Here is a 25,917-nt window from a genome sequence, read left to right as displayed (position 1 = left end):
CTGTGGTCAGATTCCACGACAGTACTCGCCTGGATCAAATCGGACTCATGCAAGTACAAAGTCTTCGTGGGAGTCAGAGTCACCGAGATTCAAGACTTAACCGAAGAGCTAACCGGAGAAACAGAGTGGCGCTACGTTGATACAAAACAGAACCCAGCTGACGTCATCACCCGGGGAATGCCCCTAGATGACCTCACCCGTCGCAATGTCTACAGTGACGGCCCAGCATTCCTAAAGCTCCCGGAAGGAGAGTGGCCCACGCCCATCCCGAGGGAAGCAAGTCAAGAGGAGGCTGAGAATAAGAAACCTATGTTCTGTGGATTGAGCACTGTTATCTCCGCAGACCCCAACATAGATGATTGCACTACCATAGAGAGTGCACAACAAAGGACATTCCTACTGCACTACCTACCGTCTCTACAGACCCGCCAGAAGTGGGTAAAGGAGAGAGACAATTTGACAGAAGGAACAGTCGTCATGATTATTGATCAATCACTGCCCAGAGCTATGTGGCCGGCCGGCCGCGTAAGCAAAGTGATCACCGGTGCCGACGGCAAGGTCCGAGCAGCTGAAGTGCTTGTCCAGGGTCGCACTTACACCCGTCCCGTGGCGAGGCTCATAGAACTGCCCCGACTCCCAGACACAATCGATGATGACCATGACCCTATAACCCTATGACTTTGTGAAGTTGACTGACCCCTACAGCAAACCCTTATGTGTAAATAAATAGACAACGCGATTAATCTGTCTCTGCTTAACTGATTAGGTCTGGGACCAATCAGGGGGTGGCTGTTGTGAAGGGCCAGATTAAACCGAATATATATATTTATTTATATATATATATTTAATTGTATTTGTATATTCTCTAATATTCCCTGATATCCCTTGTATATTCCTTGTACAATATGCATTGAATATCCAATCTAGCCTACTGAACATCCCATAATAGTCTCCATTCTACTATTGGTCGAGACCTTGGTGCCAGGCTGCCATACCCCCCAGACCCAGTTCAAACGTACCGCTCAACATGTACGAACAAGTCCTAGTTCCGCGTAGGAATCTGGCTACCGCACCACTAATGGTACTATTTGTTCATAGTGCGTATATATACTGCGCTACTAAAGTAGGACCTTCCTTTTAGTCCAGTTTCTTACCCTCCAATAGAGTGACAGACGTAAAGCCTCCCCGCAACGCCACGTGTGGGAGTAAGGCCAAGTTCGGCCTACCATCGGTATTGAGACATCGTGTATATTAATATTTGAATAGTCATATTTGGCACTATATCGTCGAGTTGGACGTAGTCTATTAAGCTAATAATAGTCTATTCATATGTAGTGCTTCGTGCGGTGAGAATACTATCGTAGTCAGTACCCCCATCGTTTCGGGTAGAACTGGCTGCTTATCCAGGGTGGCCTACCCCATGTGAGGCTGCACCCGAGGAGCCCCAGAGCCGACGAGTGAGTGGACCTGCATACCGGATTATTCTACCGACGACAGCCCGCCTTCCCAGGCACGGATTATGCTTTGTATACAGTGATTATTCTATGGATAAAGACCAACACTGCCGTGTGTTGGAAACCCCCCCCCCGGAGAGGACGACAGGTGAGGAGACGCTCTACACGACGAGGTCGCTTCACGTCTCTCCATCGTGGACCGGAGGAAGCCGGCCCACAGAGAGTCCAACTGCTTTCATCTGTGGATCGAGGATCGCTGAGGCACCGAGCCGCACAACCGTGGGTTCTCCCAGGATACCCTCGGCCAGACGGATACAGCCAGACTCTCCCCCCCCCCCCCCTTCTCCAGTTGTCTTACAAGCGACCGGAATCCCCCCCTAGTGTATCCAGTTCTATAATCATTAAAGTATCATTGCTATTATTCCTTAAATATTCCAGGTTGTATATTTACCGCCTGCGCCACCAGAGATTGGACGTTCTCTATTGATATACCAACGAATACTCATTTGCCATAAAAGTGCATCCTATTTCAAATCATAAATGTAATTAAGTGATTGCTCTACATACCTTTTGCTATGTATTAATTATTATTAAACGCAGACTTTTGACTTGGTACATTTGTGTTGGATCGTTTCATCTACGTGGGAGTGTTTACCATAATTATTTATGCCTAGTACTGGGTGGCCAGAGTCTAAAGTACAAGAGGTAGTGGTAGTAAGTATCATATCTAACAATACAGTCAGGGAATTGTACCCCTCAGTTACACAGACCATATAGCAGACATTCAGACACCATATAGGCAGACATTCAGACACCATATAGCAGACATTCAGACCATATAGCAGACATTCAGACACCATATAGCAGACATTCAGACACATTTTAGTTTAGAGCACCTTGTGGTTGGCATGAGAAGTGAACATTTTAATTCTAGTGTGTGGATCGGCCCGATCTTGCTTAAAATATGTAAATAAATTCTGTATCAACCACAGGAACAATTTACATAATGTTATGTTATAGCCATAAGTAATATATTAACATTTTGTATCGGCGAAAGTCCCCAATTTTCTTTTTTGATATATATATTAAAAAAAAAATTAAAAAAAATATATATATATAGATAACATAACATACATTATGGACCTATTTTCCTGTGGTCGATTAAATACTTTAACATTTTCTGATGAGACCGTGTTGCTAGTATGGCTGGACAAAGCCATTTTAGTTCAGTTTCTCAGCAGTGGTCACTCCTCCCCCTGGCTCCCCACCTCTCCTCTCCTCACCTGGGTGACAGCAGCCTGTGCCGGTGGCTGGCCCATGCCAGGCCCCACGGTGACACTCATGGCCCCGATGGTGATGGTGGCGGTCCCCGGGGGGAACTGCCCCTGACTGGCTGTCTGGCCAACCATGCTGCCTCCGCCATGCACTGCCATCATGCCCTGGGACTGAGGCATCCTGGAGGGCGACATGCCCATCTACAACAAACAAGGTGAGGACGAGACAGTGGGACGTTACCACCTGCACAGTAACAGAGTGTAAGGAGGGATGTTACCACCTGCACAGTAACAGAGAGTAAGGTGGGATGTTACCACCTGCACAGTAACAGAGTAAGGAGGGATGTTACCATCTGCACAGTAACAGAGTAAGGTGGGGTGTTACCACCTGCACAGTAACAAGAGTAAGGTGGGGTGTTACCACCTGCACAGTAACATCGAGTAAGGTGGGATGTTACCATCTGCACAGTAACAGAGTAAGGTGGGATGTTACCACCTGCACAGTAACAGAGTAAGGTGGGGTGTTACCACCTGCACAGTAACAGAGAGTAAGGTGGGATGTTACCACCTGCACAGTAACAGAGAGTAAGGTGGGGTGTTACCATCTGCACAGTAACAGAGTAAGGTGGGATGTTACCACCTGCACAGTAACAGAGAGTAAGGTGGGGTGTTACCATCTGCACAGTAACAGAGTAAGGAGGGATGTTACCTTGTGCACAACAATGGGCAACACACAGGAACACACATGCATCTTTGGGTCACAGAGAGGAATAGCAGGTGATATAAATGGTGAATCACACAGACGTCAATGATCCACTTATTATCCTCAGGGCAGGCTACTACTTAAGTCTCTTGCATAGCATATTGGACACAGGCTGTTTTGCAAATTGATTTCGAAACTAATCAGCAGAGTCCTTGACACAAACGGTGTTCCCGTTAATAGGAAATGAAATAAATGATTGGGCACATTTCTCTGCATTGAAAAGTGGCCCCCCATAGTCCCCGCTAGCCCACTGGTTAAGAACGCTCGAACAATGGAGAAATCCACTTCAGCAACGCCCCGCTATGTTCTGTACAGTCAGTGCTTCCACTAACACCAGGGCTTTGGGTATTCTTCGGTCTTGGTCTAACAAAGCCCGTTTCGTCCACTGTTCCACACAGAAGGTGCTTTGTACATGTAAATATTGTATGTATAGATTGTATAGATTTATTTTGCACATAATCTCACACATGCATCCAACAACTCAGTTTTGCACACATTCATTTAGTTCGACAGTTATTGGGAGTAAATGAGATTCCGGTGATGCTATCGGGGGCATTGAATCCTTGCGTCCTTTGCAGAAGTAGTTTGTTTTTAGCTCAGAGGACGAGCACCATAGAAGGAAATGTAATTTTAAGTAATTTTAATCAGTATGCATTACTGGGTAACAAACAGGAAGGAAGACTGCCGGGTTCTAAACTGTGGATATCAAACAGGGAAGGTAAAGACGGTTTTAAACTGTTAAACAGTAATCCAGAACCATTTTACTCGGTTCATTCCATTTTACTTTTTATTACAGGTTCTAAACTGTCAGGTATTGAACTGTGTGGGTATCAAGCAGGAAGAAAGACTGTCAAGACTTTAAAACTGTGTAGAGCAGTGTGCCCAACCAGTCGACCTTGATCGACCGGTAGATCGCACGCTGGTTTCAAGTAGACCGTGAGATTATTTAGGTAGGTGACAGTGGGGCCACAGCGCATTGGCCAAAAAAAATCAAAAAATAAAAGATCAAGCGAAAATCCGCGAGCCCAACTCAGATAGAGTTTTCCACCTGGCCGTAGGGCTGGGCGATATGGCAAAAAATCATATTGCGATAACGATATGATAATGCTAACCCTAACCCTAAACAACAGATGTATGTTTATTTTGCAGCAATTCTTTGTTGTTGCCGCCATCTTTAGTGTTACATCCCCTCACACTCCAGTTCTCAGGCTGCAGCTGGTTTAAAAGCTAAAGTAAACCGGCTTCTCTGCTGGCTGTGGCTCCAGGGGAGTTGAACAGTTCTGACTCTGCTAGTTTCTTTTCTATCTTTTGGCGCTTTTTTGGTGGACAAACCGTGTGCACCGTGACTCCTGACTAGAGACTAGCTCTGCTAGCACACATAGCCTACTGTGTACAGACGGTTTCAAACTGTATTTTAAATTAGAAAGCAAACAAAATAAATGGACAAGAGAAAAATAAATCTCAATTTGGTCAGTATTGTCATTTGGACAAGCAAAGCCATTACTTTAAGTTGCAGGCAAGAAAGACAAGTCTGTCCACTGTCTCTGGTTTTAAAACTGCCCTGTTGCAGGTTTAAAAAAAATAAAAATAAAATCGATATTTATTTTTTCCGATTTTTTTTCTTCTTTTCGATATTGATTATTAAAATATATCGCGATAATTATCGTTATCGTTATATCGCCCAGCCCTATGTGAGCCGCCGCACTCAATGGGCTATTGAGGCAACAGAGGGGCTTGTCTCGCTTCGCCAGTTTCTGACAAATGCGTCAAATTGGTTACTAATGTGAAAGATCGGATCGGGAAAGATCGGTATCGGCAGATACTCAAAATCACATGATGGGGAGCAAAAAAATGCGATCGGGACATCCCTAGTTATTATTATATGTATTATGTGTTATCTCTCCACTCCACACTATGGTAGTGCTTGTACCAGCACTGGAGATACGATCATAAAAAAAAAAGATGATATCTAATATATACGGTATATATATATATATATATATATATATATATATATATATCATATATTATTGATTAGGGCTGCAACGATAAGTCGACATTAAAACATCGATTATAAAGAAATCGTTGACGAGGAATTGTTGCGTCGATTAGTCATTAAAGAAATTTAAAATAAAAAATTATTATAATTTTTTTTTTGCACTACCTATCTTTGTGAAAGTGGCTTCTCAGCTCTGGTCCAGCCAGCTGAAGACTTCTTAGCTTAACATAACAGACCGACAGTAAGTTTGGTGGAACTAATGGGATAACTGGGGATGTTGTTTGGTCCTGACAAGAGTCTCAAAGCAACTGAGGTCATACTCAATGTCCAATCTGTTCCTCTGCTCTGTCTTCAGCTGGACCAGAGCTGAGAAGCCACTTTCACAAAGATAGGTAGTGCAACAAATAAAATAAAAATAAAAATAAAAAATAAAAATAAATATATATATATATATATATTTATAAATGTTTTTATATAATTGTTTTTCGATTAGTCGACTAATTGAAAAAATAAGACAGATTAGTCGACTACCAAAATAGTCATTAGTTGCAGCCCTATTATTGATATATATATAGCACTATCGAGTCCTGGCTTTAGGCACAATCATGAACAGTGGTTTAAGAAGAGTGTGTGTGCTGTATATGTGTGTTTCTCACCGCTGGGACGGAGCTCATGCTGATCTGCTGGGGGTGGTTCATGGGGGAGGCGGCACGGGCTCCCATGGGCGCTTGAGAAATCTGCACGTTGGGCAGCGCCATGGGGTTGAACGGGTTGATTCCTGCACAGACCGGTCAGTAATAACATTAGGCAACTGACACACATACAAACTAAAAAGAAGAGCTGCAGAGGTAACGCAAGCACACACACACACACTGCGGTATCGAGGAGGTACCTTGAGAAACCTGCATGCGATTCATGATTTGATTTGGCAGATTTGGTAGAGGAACAGGTCCATCTGAAGAGGAGGGGGATGGAATAGAAGAACACAGGAAAACAAAATACTTAAGTTAGGAGACAAATAAAGACACCAGGAAGAAGGTTAACACTTTGATTGCCTAAGGCTAAATTCATGATATACCATAGGTTGCCAGCTCTATTTGTCTATGGATAAGTACCCCTTCTTTGCAGGGCTATAACTTTTTAAATTCTATTGCTAAATTGCCATTATTATGGCCCATTCAAAGTCCTATATGTAGTTCATTGTGTAGCAACGTTAAACTTTTTCATTCACATATTCATAGTAAAATATGGTCTAATGTATAAGTATGTTTTCATCTCTTTCTGCAGCTTTCTCCAGAACGTGATCTATAGCCCCAAATGCATTATATTGATGATGAAATACAGTTTGATGGCAATCGGCGCGATATAAAAAATGTCAATTGGACGTACTTTTTTTTATTTTTTAAATATTGATATCAAAGACGAGTTACGGCGTCTTCGGCAACTTGAGCATGGCGGGGAAGGACGCCTAAAAACGTCTTCCGGCAGCCAAAGTGTTAAGAAAAGGACCTCTTCCATGGCTCGTCGAAGTCAAACTGGCAAGCAGGACGGTTTATTTTTAGGTAAAACTACCACAATATCATATCACAATAATTTTGTATTTTATTTTTTTATTATTTTTTAAACAAACACATAAACAAACATGACAACATACGATAAGATATACAAGCATTAGTTGACAGTGCACATCCAATGAAATCACATTTTAGTTAATTGTCATATATAGGATATACCCCTAATACCTGTTATCTAAAAACCTACACATATATGCTCCAGCTCGTACCTCCCCCTCCCGGACCGCCCATTGGATAATCCATCCATTTTCCCTCGCTCCTAACCAGACATTACCATTATATGCTAGCTTTTATTTTCTCCACCACTTCTAACCACAATGTCATTTTGGATTCATTGAGACCCAAAATTCTTGCTGTAGATATTTCTTGATAGATCACATCGAGATATGTAATAATCCAGACCTTTCGGAAATTTTTTTCCGGTTGGAACCATCGTGATGCTATCAGCTTTTTAGCCACTGTGATACCCGATAAAACCAATCTCTTTAGCTGTGGATGTACTGCACACTCAAAAACATCATTCAGCAGTAATACAGAGGGGTGTACAGGTATATTCCAAGTTAAGAGATTTGATAATTGCTGGGTCACCTCTTTCCAGAATATCTTAACTGGTGGGCAGTCCCAGTACATGTGCATAAATGTCCCCTCATCCCCATTTGTACATAAAGAGCATTTGGAGTCTTGTATAAGACCCATTTTTTTCAGTCTTATAGGAGTCAAGTATGTCCTGTGAATATAGTTAAGATTGATTTGTTGATGGTCCGCGTTCCTTGATGCGAGTCGAACATTTGCCCAGGCTTCTTGCCAATCAAAATCACTTTCCAGGTCTGGTATATCCCTCCTCCAGACGGAGTCTAGGTGGAGGGTTTCATATGAGGACGTTAGTAATTGATGATAAAAATCTGAAACAAAACCTCTTGATGTCTCTCTTTCATAGAAGAATTTGTGGTATCTGTGGTGTTCAATTGGTTTCGTTAATGGAACACCTTGAGTCTTCAAACATAACAATAACTGTAAGTAAAAAAGATGTGTGGACTTGGTGAGATTACATTTCTTCTGTATTTCTTCATAACTACAGAAACCCTGTTTGTTAAAAACATCCCCTAATGAGTGTATGCCTTGCTTTTCCCATATAGGGAATCTTATAGGTCGTTTTCCAATCAAGAGTGCATTGTTATTGAATAAGGGAGTATGATTGTGCCATTTATGTGGGTTAGGATATTTTTAGTGTGTTTCACGCCATATCCGGATCGCATGAGTAATTATGGGGCCAAATTTCCGTTCGCAATGCTTGATTGGTAGTTTAGTGCAGTGTTTCTCAACTGGTGGGTCGCGGGGCCATTTTGAGTGGGTCGCGGATGTGTGTGTAATTTTTAAATTTTTTTTTTATAAATATTATATATTTTTTTTGCACTACCTATCTTTGTGAAAGTGGCTTCTCAGCTCGGGTCCAGCTGAAGACAAAGCAGAAGAACAGATTGGACATTGAGCATGACCTCAGAGTTGCTTTGTCTACCATCACCCCAGACTTTGAGACTCTTGTCAGGAGCAAACAACATCCCCAGTTATCCCATTAGTTCCCTGTGCTAAGAAGTCTGCTAAGAAGGATATATTTATTATTATTATTATTATTATTATTATTATTATTATTATTATTATTATTATTATTATTATTATTATTATTATTTTATTTCATTGTGTTTTTAGCCCTAGTTGCACTTTTGTTGCAACCCCAGTTATCCCATTAGTTCCCCCAAACTTAGGTCTGTTATGTTAAGCTAAGAAATCTGCTAAGAAGCATAATTATTTATTTATTATTATTATTATTATTATTATTATTATTATTATTATTATTATTATTATTATTATTATTATTATTATTATTATTATTATTATTTTATTTCATTGGGTTTTTAGCCCTAGTTGCACTTTTGTTGCAACCCCAGTTATCCCATTAGTTCCCCCAAACTTAGGTCTGTTATGTTAAGCTAAGAAATCTGCTAAGAAGCATATTATTTATTATTATTTTATTTCATTGGGTTTTTAGCCCTAGTTAGTTTTTGTGTTTATTTCATGTTTTTAACAGTGCATGAAAGATTGCGTATTACTGCAAAAAAGATAATTGAAATAAATCATAGTGGTTAAAAAATTTGGGTCGCGACTTAATGACTAAGGAAAATGTTGGGTCCCGAGGCTAGACCAGTTGAGAACCACTGGTTTAGTGTATGCTATGTCCTTCAGTCTATGTGGGGCTACTATGTTTTCTTCTAATTTTCTCCAGGATACTAATGCTTGGGGATCAAACCATGTTGGCAATGGTCTTAATGTGTACGCCTTAAAATAGTGGAAAAAATCTGGAAATGCCATGCCACCGTCTGCTTTATTTCCCTGTACGGTGGATCTTTTTATACGTGGTGGTTTGTTATTCCAAATAAATTTGTATGTGGAGGAGTGTAATCTTTTCCAGTAACCCTCTGGAGGGGGTAACGGTAGCATTGAGCTGAAGAAGTTGATTCTAGGTAGTACGTCCATCTTAACTATTGATATCCGTGCCTGTACTGAGTTTTTAAGTTTTGCCCACCTATCAAGGTCGTCTTTGATTTGGTTTTGGATTTTTGTGTAATTGTGCTTCACCGTTTGTCTTATGGTGGCTTATATCACAATAATTTTGTATCTGAGATTTGACTGTATAACCCAACCAATCTTTCGCCGTCGACTAAAAGCACACTTCAATATCTGAAATGAAGGGGAAATAAATTAAGAAAAATCTAACCTTCTTACAGTCTTCTACTATCATGCACTCTTCCAACTAAATAATCTTCCTTGCCTATATTACTACCTACTATACAAATATGTCTACTACTATGCACTCAACACTGCAGCACCCAGGTTTCAGCACTGTTTGATGAACATTGTTACTCATCTGTAAGAGTTGTACCTAGGGCCCTATGGAATCCACGATCGCGGAGGATTTCACAGGAGTGAGACCCTCTCTCTCTGAACATAATCGATAAGAGTCCGCTTCCACCACACCCTCCAGCCCTAATTGATTAGTCTTGGTTCCACCACACCCTCCAGCCCTAATTGATTAGTCTCGATTCCACCACACCCACCAGCCCTAATTGATGCTCCATATGAATCAGTGGTCATGCCTGAGACTCCGCCCGGTGCCTGCAGAGAGAGGAAACACACTCACTCTGTGGCCGGGGGCCGAGGGCGCTGGGCTGAGGGAGGCCTGCTTGCAGAGCCCCCAGGGCGGCCAGGGGGAGGCCTGCTTGCTGCTGGGCGGCCAGCGGGGCCTGGTGGATGATCTGCTTTTGGAGCCGGGAGCGCCTCTTCTCCTCCAGCTCCTTCTGGATCTTGTAGATCTTCTCCGCCAGGAAGTGGTAGTACTCATCCTGGCGAGGAGGAAAGGGAAATTAAGGGGTTTGATTCTGCTGTTGGTGGTACCTCCGGCTCGGTCAGTCGTCCCTACGAACAGTGTTTGCAAGTGGGAACTCTTAACATTCCTTGAACTCTAACATGCACTAACAATTGACCTGTGTCCCCCTCCTCCCACACTGTGCAATATCCTACCCTTCAAGTGCAATACTCACCCACTACCGTCTGAAACCGTGATTGTTATTTTGTATATTGTACAGTATTGTAACATTGTTTTATTGTATATTATTCCGTTTCTCTTTTATTACTCGTGTGATTTTATAATTGCTTCCATTATTGCAACCTTAACCTCTTAACACTTTGAGTGCCACGGACGCTTTTTGTCGTTAGTTCATGCCGCCAGTTGAATGCCAGCACCCCATTGGATTAGACTGATGGGGGGGGGGGGTCCAGTTTCCTCATTTTACTTTTCCGTCAAGCCATCTGAAGGATCAGGCGGCTAGGTGGTGTAGTGGGCAAGGCGCTCGCCACCAATGCAGGAGACGCTGGGTTCAAGCCCAGCTCTCCGCATTGCTATCAGCTTGGCTGGTTGTTTATACTAATACAATTGGCAGTATTAGGGGGTGGGAAGCTGATGGGTGGGGATCGGACGTTGTGGACAGCAACTCCTACAGGTTGGTTGGTGCGCCTGCGCAGCAGAATCAGGAAGCGACGGGGGCGGCGTGTCCCTCCCACGCAGACCCCCGCCGCTGAGAGATCGCGCTGTGCAGGTGAAAAAGATGCATCAGCTGCTTCCTCGAGTACCGGAGGGGACACGTGATGTAAGGCTTCGTCCACATTGCAGCCGGCTTGTGGGAGGCATGGCCTAACAGCGTTCGAGACAGGGGAGGGTAGAATTGGACGATACGACATTGGGATGGGAGAAAAGTAGATAAAAAAAAATAAAAGCCATCTGAAGGATCGAAGTGATTGCCGAGCCGGAAAACAACGTGGAATACATATTTACAGTACCCAGCGCTGAATCAATAAACGCGATCGATATTTGGAATGGCAATCAGGAATTGGAATAATATTTTTGGAGAACATCTGATCTGAGGTAAGCAATTTATTTTACCAGTCTTGGGGTAATCGGATCTGTTTTCACCTATATATCAGCGTTTGCCCCATGTGTGTGTGTGTGTGTGTGTGTGTGTGTGTGTTGATCAGGAAATGAGAATATATTTTTCAGCCCGCTTCTCTAGCGTGCATAAGTACACATATACTATCGATAATCTAGCGTTTATTTGAAAACGATTCATAAATAGGCCGAAAAATGACAACGTTTTTTGTGTATTCCAGAATATTCCAGTAAATGCCGTTTATCACGGAATCTATATATTTTCCTGAAACTTTCAAGAAAACAAGGGCTTTTCAAAATGCTATCAAACGGAAATGAACCGATTAAAAAACAATCTGGTAGCATATTCTTGGTATCTAGGGACATCTATGGACCTCAGTGAATGTATTCCCAGTGTCAGAGATATTGTGTCTATAACTAGGCTTGCTTAAATTGTGATGAAACAAAGAAGAATATGAATTATAATTTTTCTTTGCATCTTTGACAGTGAATAACACCATGGTAAAAATTACCAGACATGACAATCTGCCACTGATCTCGTTCAGTACCTTCTTGAGATAATGTGTAAAAAAAAATCTAAGGAAATGAATAAAGGGAAGATGATTAAACAGAAGGTTTTGTAGATACAGTTCTGAATTCTCCCATCCGGACCAATGCAATTTGAAATATTATTATAGAATATAGAATAGCAGGCTTATAAATGACCTTATTATAGCCAATTTGCACATTCATGGATTGTGCCAAATCTTATATTTCAAATGCCCGAGTTCAATTTGGATTTAGTATCACCAGGCATGCATAAGAACATAATGAAATCTACTGTATGTACATTACAGTAGCTTTTTTTTGTCAGGGTGCCACCATTTTTAAACTAATTTCAAATCCGATTGTTGCTACATGCTAGACATAGGGGAGACAAACTAACTGTGCTCCCATATATGCCAATAACGTTACATTTTGTGGTTTATTATCCCGAGTACGGTAATAAGAGATATAAAAATAATTCATACAGAAGTAATTTACTTGAAGCCCCATAGACACCTTTGGGAAGTGTCGTTCGGAAAAATTCCAACGCTCATCGAAAGCTCTCGTTGTAGTCTTCAAAATGGCGTCAACAAAACTACAATTCCCGACGGTAAATTTTTCCAAAATGGTCGACTTTCGCGACCAAAACAATATAAAAATGAAAACGAAAATCTATCTAATAACACTTTAACCTATTGGTAAACTAACGTATTGATGATAATATACATTATAACTGCTGTTGTGACATGGTTATGATGTTTATACTTGAATACGTTTGAAAAAAAAAAAAAAAAAAAAACTGGTTTCGAATCCAGCCCAGGACATATGTTGCATGTCTTCCCCCATCTCTTCACCCAATTTCCTCTGACTGTCCTATCCACAATAAAGTAGAACCCCCCCAAAAAAAAAGAGATTAATGAACGTGAGTGAAGCGGCCCGGACACACAATATTCTTCTTACTAAACCGGCCTTCACGTGCATGAAAAGGCACCAAACCTTGCTAATAGGTCCAGTGTGTTACCAAACTATGGCCAAATAAATATGGGGTCAATAGTCCTGAAGGAAGCAAAGGCTGAAACTCATGAATTGTAATATTTGATTAAAATCCAATGGTACAAGTTACATTGTCTGCACTAGTGATGTTAAAATTCACCGATTCGCATCGGTGCACCGGCATAAACGTTCATGATGCGAGTGCACCGGTGGAATAAGTCCGCATCGGCTACAATTCAGGCTGAACTCGCGATGCATCTTGTTGTAGCGTCTTTGCATCGGTCAAAACCGATTCATTCATATAATTTTCTCTCATCCACTTCTGTCAGCAGTGCACTGTGACTGCACACAGCAGATACTATCTTTGCTTCGCTACTACAGAAGGCGAGAGCCGCGTCACAGTTATCAACAAACAGAGGAAGTCGAGGAGGAGGAGACATGAATAGAATTGATCAACTGGCTAACGCTAGTAGCTGCTGGCTAACGCTAAACTACAGGGTCTAACTAACTAACGTGACTCTGCATTGCAACACCAGTTCCATTAGTGAGGAAATGGGGGGGGGGGGGGGTATATTGAAGACGCTTGACAACAGGTTCAAAGATAACTTCACATTTATTGGCAATTCGTTTCTTTATATCACTTCCTCCAGCCAGGTTCAAACTGTGTTGTTGACAAAATGCCATCATGGTGTGGTCAGCTACGGAGCATCAGCACGCTCAAACTCAAACGCGCGCGCTCTCTCTCTCTCCCCCCCCTCTCTCTCTCCCCCGCTCTCTCTCTCTCTGTTCAATGATTTAAAGTGGCCAAACATTACAATATAAATACTAATTGGATAGTTGATGATAAACATTTAATTTCATTATCTGAAATATTATAAAATCATTAAGTCTGCTATAAGCCATTAACCCTTTGTGTGTGATTATTATTGTCTATACATTGTGTGTGTGTGTGTGTTTTTAGCTGTGGATAGAAAACACAGTACTATGCCAAAGTCTTCTTAGGCACCCAAGAGTTTTTATATAAATTATATTATATATATTATATAAATTATAAAACAGTAGATTATTTTATTTTTAATAATATTATAAGCTGCATATAAGGAATACAACCAAATCCTCTGTCATACCATAAAATGTTATCATTATTTTGCATCGTGTTGAATCGCATCGTATCGCATTAGGTTGAATCAAATCGAATCGTATCGTATCTCAACAGGGGGTGAATCGTATCGCATCGCCCGGTGCTTTAAATGTATCGTTAATGTATCGTATCGTTGGCACCGTATCGAGATGCGCATCGCATCGGCCTCAGTGATGGAGATGCACATCACTAGTCTGCACAACTTGAAAAAGCATATTTTTATTTTGTCTTTGAATCTTCATGGAAACAAAATTCCAAGATGTTACATAACGTCTACATTTGGCATGGTGTATCAGAATAGTTTAAAAATAAAAAAAATTAACTGAATTTGATTTTATTCTTTTTTTGCCATCATGTGAATCGTTCATATATTAAAACCACAAACGAATCATCATCCCACCTCTCAGTTGGCTCAACATGTTGGTGAGCTGCCATTGGCTACAAAGAGTGCGAGTTCAAGTCCTTTGAGTGGTGCTTAACACAATGTGCGCCATGCGTCGAGCGCCAGGAACTAGTTAACTCGTTTTTGGGATCGTTATTTAGTTAATTCGCTATATCTATTCATAATTCATCCCGTTCAGAGCCTGTCTGAGCTGGCAGACGGTCAACACCGCCCTCTACTGGCAGGCGGAGCTATTGCATCTCATTCAAAATGGGATGGTGTGTTTTAGGAGGCGATCTGAGCCGGGCGGGGGGGGGGGCGAGCGCCCCGCTACGACGGTAATTTCATGTATGGACGAGGAGACATAATAGTGATAATCTAGTGTTGATTTCAGGATGATTAGATAATGGATTACTGGATTACAGTAAAATGCATGGAACTTCTACCCATGTACAATAGAGAGCATCCTGACTGGCAACATCACCTCCTGGTTTGGGAATAGCACTGCACAAGACCGTAGCAGACTACAAAGAGTGACACGTTCAGCCGAACGCACAATTGGAGGGGGGCTTCCCACCCTCCAGAACATTTACAACAAGCGGTGCAGGGGGAAGGCTAAGAGAATCATCAAGGACTCCAGCCACCCGAACAACTGCCTCTTTGAACTGCTGCGGTCAGGCAAGCGATACCGGAGTCTTAAGGCGAGCACAGACAGACTCAGAAGAAGCTTCTATCCCCAGGCCATCAGGCTGCTAAACGAACAATAAACACTATGCAACAACCATCAAATGCACACAGCACACACACCCACACACTCACTTAAACAAACACACTGCAGCACCCACTCTCCACACTTTAGATCACACAAACACACTTTATATTTATTGATAAAGGATTTGCACTACAACTCGTACACCTACTGTAAATTGTACCTAAATTGCACCTCATCCCATTTCTGCCTTGCACTATATAGTATTGTATATTAGTACACTGCATAGTATTGTATATTATATGGTAACTCAGTTACGTCTATTCTGCATCGAACATTGTACATATGTCTATACTGAACACTGACCTAATTTTTTTACTTCTAATTTACATGCTATACTATGTTATTTTATTTCATACTTATCTCGTCTTGCACAGTCTCTGGAGCGTAACAGTAAGAAGCATTTTGTATAAAAGTATTCTGTACTTCTGTATGACAACTATTAAAGAAACTTGAAACTTGAACTTGGCCAGCAGCCTCAACCCCTCTTCCTATACACACTGAAATCCAACCACACCTCAGACAAAAACAAAAGAAAAATGTAAACAAAGAGCAGTATCATGTCATCTTTTGCCTTGAGGTCGCCGTTTGATGACAACATTACAGATTTGACCTTTAACTCATTACCCACCAACGACGAGTATACTCGTTATTGGCCGCCAATCGTTGGACGCCAACGAGTATACTCGTTATTTGATCGTTATTTCTTTTATTCGCTATTTCCATTCATAATCCATCCAGGAAGGCTGTGTAACCATAGGGAATGAGTCTGAGATAGTAAAAGTCCAATACCGCCACCTGGTGGTATGCGGCCAATGTTGCACTCCCTTTGAGACTGTGTGTGTGCTGTGTGTTGATGAAATTCCTCCGGGCGGATTTTTCTAGTAGCCTGGACCGAGAGCTTTACCCAATCGCATTGAATCGTTTTCGGGACCCCCGATTCATTATGCTGTGGTGGATTATGTTGTGGCCCAAATGGACATACGATCTAGCAGATGGCAATCAAATAATTGGAATATTCATTTTGGAATCTCACCGGCCACAGGTAAGAGCAATTTAACGTCAATTTCAGCTTGATTGTGCCTTTTTTTCATAGCCATCGCCCTGATCAGCGTAAGCTGTTGTACTAACTAATGCCATTATTGACAATTAATCAGAAACGACCCACGCCCCCCTTTCATGCATTCATGATGGAACATAATATACTGATAATATGCATTTGAATTTTTTATTGTAGGGTGTATAGGGACGAAATGCCAATGGATTATCCATCGCGGCCTATTACTAGCCTGCCAGGAATGACCGTACTTTTCGGACTATAAGCCGCGGCTTTTCCCCCCATTTTTCGACCCTGCGGCTTATATAACGGTCGGCTTATATGTGGACAAAACCCGAAAATCAAAATATTGCTTTTTTTACTGCAGTGAAATGTTATTTATCTGTTCCCTTATTTGCTAAACTTAATACAAATGAGTTAATTCTTGTTATTTGTCCGACAGTATTGTGTCCCAATGGGAGTCATTCTCTGTAGAGGTGGGAGTCATTCTCTGTAAAGGTGGGAACTTAAAGCTCAATATAAGAACGGCCATGCACCACCACCCACAGAATCGAGAAAGAGCAATCAATCTGTCAATCCTTTCCGTGTCCGGGCCGGGTGAGGTTTCCCGTGTTGAGTCAAATTAAGCCGCAGTCTCCACTCCTTACATATGGTAATTAAACATTAAAACACATGCGGCTTATAGTCCAGTGAGGCTTATATATGTACACATCATTCAATTTAGCTGCTGCGGCTTATAGTCAGGTGCGGCTTATGGTGCAAAAAGTACGGTACCCTAAACCGCTCTAAAACCATACTTATATTCACCACGATATAAAACGGGAATGTATGGATGGAAAAAATATTCCTTTTTCACATCTTGAACGATAGATACTCGATGTCAAATGGGCCATAGTATTGCATCCATAGCTATAATATATATATCAGGGCTCAAAATTGCGACCGAATTGGTCGCACATGCGACCGAAATTGTATCTGTGCGACCTCAAAATATAATTGGGAGCATTCATGCAAGTGCAAATAATTGTTCTGACTTAGGGCGGCTAGGTGGTGTAGTGGGCAAGGCACGCGCCACCAATGTGGAGACGCTGGGTTCGCGTGTTCGAATCCAGCTCTCCACATTGTTTTCACTTTAGCTGGTCGTCCGCAGTAATACACATTGGATTTGGCCGTATTACAGGGAGGGAAACTGAAGGGTGGGGATCGGGCGTTGTGGACAGCGACTCCTACAGGTCGGTTGGTGCGCCTGCGCAGTAGAATCAGGAAGTGTCGGGGGCAGCGTGAGCCTCCCACGCGTTATTCCTCGCCACTGAGAGATCGAGCTGCGCAGGTGAAAAGATGCGACTGCTGTTACCTCAAGTACCGGAGGGGACTTGTGCTATGTATGACTTAGTCCAGTGGTTCCCAAAGTCGGGGTCGCGACCCAAAGGTGGGCCGCGAGCAGCCACGGATGGGCCGCGAGATGATTTAAAAAAAAAGAAGAAAATAAAAAAAAAACATTTTTTTTATTTTTTTTTTTTTTTTTTTTTTTTATTTAATTATTTTTGTCAGGCCACTGAACTTAGAAGCAGGCCAGGACAGTGTTTCTAGTTGTATTCAAAAATTCTATTCTATTGTATTCTAAAATGTGACTATATGGTTTTATATTAACTTAATAAATAAACAAAAACGAAAAATCTATTTATTTCAACGAACATTTCAAACTAAATAACAGATTATGCACATAAAACGCTGAAAACAACCGAAGCAACAATAGTATTTTAATGAGGCTATTATTATTATCATTATTATTTTGCAATAAGTTAGCCCTCTCATAAATAGCACATATAAATGAATAACTAACTTGAACTAACTTAATAGGATTGAAGTGATATTTGGCTTAAAAAAATCGGTCGCCTGGCAAAAAAAAAAAAAAAAAAAGCCAGACGATGTGCATTGGGCCGCGGCTCTCTGACGCCTTATTTTCTGGGCCCCGGCCTGAAAAGTTTGGGAACCCCTGACTTAGTCCACATTGCAGCCGACTTGTGGGAGGCAAGAAACAGCGTTCGTGACAGGGGAGGGTTGAATTGGATGATACGAAATTGGGATGGGAGAGAATATAGAAAATGGGAGAAAAATTGGATAAAAAAAAAAAATTGTTCTGACTTTGATTGTCTCTGATTGGGTAAACAAAGCCATGTGCAACTGTGAAACCTGAAACCGCGCTGGCGTGAAAAATAGCCGGCCCGGACCCATATAATCGACGCACAGCCGAAGATACAAGTTTTCAAAGGGTGCTCGATACCGCCGCCTGGGAGGATCTGGCCGGTACTGCACCTTCGGAGTCCCAGTATGCCTTTTACAGGCAACATACTGCTCCCCGACATTGAATAGGGTATTAAAATCGAAAAAAATAAGGAAAAACGACGAAAGTGTTATTAGCTAAATATGAGCTTATAAACATCTCTGTGCATTACACCGGAAATCGTTGTAGTCCTAAGAAAGATGAGACCCAGGGCTTTCAATAGACGTCAACATTTCCTAACTACACTACCCAGCTCACACCAGCCGCCAACAACAGAAGTCCAACCATTTTCCATGTAATTTTCCTGACGTGATTTTCGTGATTATATCTCAAGGCGGGTCAAACAAACCTCAACGCTATTGCCATAAAATACAACGTATATTGTTTCTTTACCTTTCTGTGAACATCTAGGAAAAAAACGCAATTCCAAATAGTCTGTAAAAAATGGCGGAGCTATGGGTATACAAAATTAACTGTACTTACAGTAGAGTTCATTCACGGTCTTTGCTGCCCTGTAACGGGCGCCTGGTGGCACTAAATCCAGATTTAACTCTGCCATTGGAAAGAGGAGATTTGGCCCGATCCATAGATGACTTGGCCATAATAAGGTAATTTATAGGCCTGATATTCTATATTCATTTAATAATAATTCATATTCTCCTTTGGTTCATTACAATTTACTCACTTTTCAAGCCCGGCTCCGTGGCTAGAAAGGTTTAAGATGGAGGAACCTTCATCTTTAAGATGGATTTTTCAGAATATCATAAAAGATATTTCCCAGCTTCTAATCAGCAGGTGGTCTTCCACAGGCAAGAATTCTACATTCAGTCAGATCCTGACTGAATCTCGTCGTTAAAGAACCTAGGACGCCTATCACAAAGAGTAGGAGGTTCCCCGATGTTCCTGGCCAAATTCCCAATCAGGTCTCTGACATCAAGGCCACCTAATCATCCCTTCCCCTTAATTGGCTGATATCAATCCCTGTCTCCTGAGCCGTTCAGCCACTGTGTAGTGATGTGTGCCTGGTGCCAGTGTATGGCAGCCATTGAGCCTGCGTAGCCCAAGGTTGGGTGCTACCAGTGTGCTAGAAAAGTGCTATATAAATGTAATGAATTATTATTACATGTAGTTCCTTTAAAATAGACTATCACATTAGGCCTTTGCATGGTTTTATGTGGAGGGTTTGCAACAAAATGCAGAAAGCACGCCCTGGGAGAGTACAGGCTGCTTGTGTAGTGTAGTCCCATAACATACACCATGGAGAATTATCTCTGTCATGTTAAGAGCGGTAGTTTATCTTGTGTTAACTTGTCAAAAGTAATTCCACAAGCAGCTGCCTTGGGGTCTCCACCACAGAGGGCCTGATGAGGCCTGGAGGGGCCTTCTGTCTGTCGAGGAGCTCCATCCCACCGTGAGCCGCCGGCTGACCTCTAAAGCCTGCCAGACGGCCGGGCCAAATTGCAAAAGGCAGCCGGACAGCCGATACTTTGCATCTAGTAGGCACGGGCCAATGTGTGATTTTGGTGGTATGTGCTATTGCACCGATGTGTCCCTTAGTACACACAGTGAGAAAAATACCCTGTGTTGTGCAGAACCAATGTCAATATATATATATAAGTGTGTGTTTCAACTTTTGTGTTTTAAAAAGCGGTGTCAATGTTTTAAAATCATTTTTTACGTATTAAATTAACAAATAATCTGTTTCAATGTTTTAAACGGCATGATTCAGAAATAGGTCAACATTTTTATATTGCCAAATAATTTTAGTGCTTTGAAATGTTCTCTATCAGTTTCCTTATTTGCAAAACTTGATACGACTTGTAAATGTGTTAATTATTGTTAACTTGTCCGGCTGTATAATTTCACTCACTGTTTAAAGAACTACAGTTGTGTCGTAGGGGAGGGGCCGAGTACTTTCAGTCCCAGGTGTTGGGAGACCGATGCACAGAAATGACAGCTACCAAATAAGAGAAATGGCTCCATTTTTTTTTGAGGCCTGTAGCTCTGGAATAAGTATTGTGCTATCAGCATGTTTCATAAGACATATATTGAAAAGTATCTGCTTGATTTGTACAAGTGATGGCTTATTTTGAAAATATGAACCTGTACTTTCATATAATGTCTAATATATCTGTCTAAAATATATATATTATGTCTAGATATATGTCTATAGATGTCTAAAGGACCCTAAAGGACCCAGAGTCTGTGCTGGGTCACATATGGTAAAGCCCATGCCTAGTGTCTAGATACTATTGTCTTCCACTGGCTTTCACATCATAATTGCACACAAGGACACACAGAAATATAAATACGTCGATATAAATACGTTGATATAACTTTTTCTTTATGTGCTTCTACACTTAAGAGCATGTGTACTACTACATTTAAGAGCATGTGTACTACTACATTTAAGAGCATGTGTACTACTACATTTAAGAGCATACATTTAAGTAGGGATGCACCGAATATTCGGCCACCGAAAATTATCGTCCGAAAATGGTTAAAAAAGGCAGTTTCGGCTTTCGGCCGAAAGGGTTTTAGCACCGAAAAAATATCACTGAATGTCAAATAACAGGGTTACGTTCGTAACCTAACGTGTTGTTGTGATGACGTAATCAAAACACGGCCACAATCATAACATGCGCAACGTGTAACGTGAGCAGCTTGTCAGCTCTTCCCGCGTTCTACAGCCTGTGACAACTCCTCTTGGGAGTCGCTCTGTTTCTATGTAAACTCCGCGAGCAACGCATCCAATAAATGCGTCTTTAACATGCTTTATATCCTTGCCATTAGTATATGCCCGTCGCGGTTAAAAATCTTTTTAACTAACGTTAGCGTTAAGCTAGCCAACAACGCTTTCCATTCCTCTTTCACTAGTCTCTCTTAAGCTACGTCATCCCCCGCTAAGAGTCACGGGAGATGTAGAAAATACAACAGTCCTTCCATGTAGGCTATAACGCCGTGAATTATGACTCAGTAACCACTACAGTAACATCATTAATTCTGCTATAAGCTATTCTCCCCCTCGTGTGTGTGTCTTTATGCAGATCTGTATGCAGTTTTAAAGCACCTTGGCTTTGTTCTGAATGCACTTTGTTGTAGTTATCCTACAGAGAAAAGAAAATGCACTTGACTTTAATGCACATTTTGTTGTACGCAAAGAGAAAATGTTTAAATTGTACAATCTTTCAGCAGTCAGTCTGGAATTAATGTATACATTCAAAAGTGCTGAATAAATGTTTTATGGACCCATAATAGTGATTATTAATATTATTTAAGTTAAGTTTTGCCATAATCAGGTAGCTGAACAAAGAAATTTAATAATACATTATACAGGGTTCATACACCTTTTCCAAAGCTAAATTCAAGCACTTTTCAAGCTTTTTCAAGGTGCATTTTCAAGCTTTTCCAACATCTTATGCGGCTGTGGTAAATTAAACATTTAAAATATTATTTAAATTATAATTTTACTTCTTCCATCACATTAAATCAGATGTTATTGTGCTATAAACAACCAAAATGATGTAGACTTGGCATCCTATATAACCTGGCTGAGCCAATATGAAACAATCACTCAAATAATCACCAGATAAAACTTCAATTTCAATCAAATATTTATTGATTTGCTTGTTAGCCATGTTGATCACAGCGAAACCACAGCTCCGATGCATAATGGCGTTAGCTAAACGAAACTAGTTTGAGGGTAAATTGGCTTTCAGTGTGTCAGAGCGAGCGCACTCAAGTTGTGCAGACTGGACGCTCTGACCGAAGAGTCAGTTTATCAGAGCGGAGCAGTGAATTTATTAACTCACCTTAATATACGGTGTCGCTTGTCGTTGTCAACATGAACAATAAACATAGCCGTCTGTGGCAAGGCTAGCTGACTAACTTGCTAATGTCTTAAAAAATGAATAAGAAGCTTGCTAACGTTACTGGGATTAAAGCAAGTTTTCAGGAGGGGCGGGGGGTGCCTTTGGCGGGGCAGGCATGCGAGTGGCGAGGCTTGAGAGAGAGAACTCCTTCATTTTGCGTGAAAGGCGATCTCCGAAATTTTATTTCTTTATCTAAAAACCTAACTATTCAGTCAGATAGCGATTTATTATGAAAGTATATACAGTGCAATTTCAATAACTGTCCAGCACTTTATACACAATTCAAGCACTTTTCAAACCTTGAAAACACCACATTGAAATACAAGCATTTTCAAGGATTTCCAGCACTTGTACGAACCCTGATTATATATATATATATATATATACATATAGGATTCTTAATAGGACTAGTTGTTAAAGATCCCTAAATATTCAGCACAACAATTGAATGAGGTTGGAGTGGGGTGGAATTTGGCAATGATCACGTGGTGCCACCAGTACGACACATCTTCAGTTGTGTTCCCCGACCTCATTGGGTGTTTCAGCCATTTATTTATATATATATATATATATATATATATATATATATATATATATATATATATATATATATATATATATATATATATATATATTAGGGCTGTACCGAATGCTTCGATCATAATGTTGACATTCAAATTCTAAATCAACATTCAAACTTTTAATTAAAAAAAAAAAAAAAAATTGTCTATTCAATCCGTTTAGACCAGTGGTTCTCAAACTTTTTACACCAAGTACCACCCGAGAACGTAGCTGGCTCTCCAAGTACCACCATATAACCGGTGTTAAAATACAGTCTATTCAGCTATGCACAGTTCACGCAGGAGGCAAATGTATTCCTAATACCATTATTTATTGTTAACTTTTGTCAGACACAGCCACAATGTACAAAGGGTTAGCACTAGAACTAGCAAACGCTTCCACACAACTCATACAATGCAAAGGGCATTGAGAACATAATAACTAACATTCTCACATAGCAAGTGAGAAAATTAAGAACTGTATTTCAGCAAATGTACTTAATTCTCTCTATCTCTCTCTCTCTCTCTCTCTCTCTCTCTCTCACACAGCAAGCAATTGTCCGTCATTCTCTTTCTCTCACACTTTACCCTTTAAATGCCAGTGTTTGTGATGGGCATCACAAATTATTGTAAAAAAGAAAAGAAAACACATATTCAATAAATGTTTGAATGTTTACCCTTTAAATGCCAGTTTGTGTGATGGCATCACAAATTATTGTTAAAAAAAAACACACAAAAAGTAAAATATTTTCAATATATCAAATGCAAAGTACATTTTTCTGGGGGAGATTATTACAGGCTAGGCATGTGTCAATGATTAGCAGCAACACAGATTTTGATGGATTTTTTGTAATGTCAGATTTAACACCAACTCTTTTCAGAAAAGTGGGAGTATTTCATTTTTTATCTGACATTACAAAAAAAATTGTTATGATCAGGGCTGAAGTTGAATTAAAGATTTATGACTGTTTAGACTGCATTACGCTCCGTCACAGTGATCTCCTGGTTGTTCCCCACTTAGATTATCTAACTATCACGCTGCCGCAACCAGAAACACTGGCCTGGCCTGCTACTACTGTAAGTTCAGTGGCCTGACTGCAAAAAAAAATAAATAAAAAAAAAATCCTTTTTGTTGTTGCTTTTTTGTAAATGTTTTCAAGTACCACCAGCAGTACCACCAAATACCACTAGTGGTACGCGTACCACAGTTTGAGAACCACTGGTTTAGACCAATGGGGGTTTTCTTCACAGTTGCAGTTAAAGATTAGGCTACACTAATATTATAATATTATACTATAAGACGTCACCATCACTTTCATACCAACCGTGCCCTTATTGGATTATTTATGTTGATGAAACTGATAAAGAAAGTTGATTTAATAAAAGAAAAAGACTAATTTAATCAGATTAATCACTTTATTCAAATTGAGGATTTAGTTAAAAGAAAAATTATATTTTTTTATAGACATTCAAAGCTTCGTTCGAATACTTCAATAAAAGCTTTGAATGTTAAAAAATGACATTCGGTACAGCCCTAATTTATATGAATCATTTTCTGCCTTTCGGTTTCGACCAAGAATTTCCCATTTGCTGCATCCCTACATTTAAGAGCATGTGTCGGAGGTCGGCGTAGAGCCCTGTGAATGAATGAATGTGGGTGTGACCTAGTGAGTTGGTGACACTACTGGTCTATGAGGTGCTTTGCATCTAATACAAATATACATCTCAATACAAGCTACCGTATTACAGGAGACAAGGCATTTACTTTATTGTAAGGCAGCTGTTGCGTTTGATAAGAGTGGTGTGCAGCCAAGCTGAGGTGTGGTTATAGATGTGTTTCTCGTCCACGTCAGACTGTGTGTGCGCGTACCAAGGGGGCAAAAAGGAACGTAATCCTGGTCAGAACAACGGGGCAGACTACAATATATTTGCATTTGTTAGCCATGCTAGCGATCTAAACAATCAATCCATGCCAAAGCTAGATACGGTATGTAAAAGGTGAAAGACATCCTGCCGTTTTCATTTGAAACAACTTAGTCAGGGGAGTGTCATGGTTTCGCACAGGTAGGGGGCAACTTAAGTCACATGACTCAGTTGGTATTGCTGATTGGCTCGAACACGGTATGTTTATAAACAAGAAACACGTCTATTAAGACCTACCCTGCTGTTTGCAGACTCGTACATGTCGCCCTCCACCTTCCTGGCGTAGGCCACCAGGTTCTCCATGCGCCGGTCCTTCAGGGCTGCCGGGTCTGGGGTGGGGAATATGGCTTGTACTCTGCACAGGCACACAGGAGATGGGGAGATTGCATCAATAAACCACTTTAATAGTTACAATAGGCCTGTGTGGAAAATAAAACCACACAATTGCCTGTAGCCTGTAAATGTGTCTACAGGCTACGATGGCTGGTAAATACCAACGTCTCACTGGCCACTTGCACTACTTTACCAAATAACTACATTTTTAGAATGTGGCTAGTAAAGTAATCACATTTATGCATTGTTTACATTCTGTCAACTGTGTTCTGCTTTTATGCCTATGTTCATTTTATACTAATTGCTGTGGGGCACTCTGGACTACGGTCCATTTGTGAAAAGTGCTATTTAGATATGTATTCATATTTAATATTTATTATTATTATATAATAAAAAAAAATTAAGCATTCAAATGTCTGTAAAGTCTCGACGACCAAAGTAACGTACCGGCATTTGGCTGGCGTTCCCCAACTTGCCAGCTGCACTTCCAGAACAGTAAACATTCCTAACCAGGTG

At 40.9% G+C, this 25,917-nt stretch overlaps 1 protein-coding gene across 2 annotated transcripts in view; it reads right to left on the bottom strand.

Moving 5' to 3' along the window:
• Window positions 1-25,917, bottom strand: part of crebbpa (CREB binding lysine acetyltransferase a) — a 305,190-nt gene that overhangs the window by 77,290 nt on the left and 201,983 nt on the right. For both annotated transcript variants that reach the window (XM_084318719.1, XM_084318720.1), the window contains exons 9-13: window positions 25,306-25,423; window positions 10,261-10,462; window positions 6,383-6,445; window positions 6,147-6,268; window positions 2,738-2,929 (exon numbers count right to left, since the gene is read on the bottom strand). In XM_084318719.1, the coding sequence (XP_084174845.1) occupies window positions 2,738-2,929; window positions 6,147-6,268; window positions 6,383-6,445; window positions 10,261-10,462; window positions 25,306-25,423 (697 nt within the window). The remainder of the gene's footprint in view (window positions 1-2,737; window positions 2,930-6,146; window positions 6,269-6,382; window positions 6,446-10,260; window positions 10,463-25,305; window positions 25,424-25,917) is intronic.

Source organism: Notolepis coatsorum, assembly GCF_963971535.1.
Source record: "Notolepis coatsorum genome assembly, chromosome: 7".
Lineage (NCBI taxonomy): Eukaryota > Metazoa > Chordata > Actinopteri > Aulopiformes > Paralepididae > Notolepis > Notolepis coatsorum.
The sequence above is the reverse complement of the archived record's forward strand: the minus strand, read 5'-3'. Positions and strand labels throughout refer to the sequence as shown.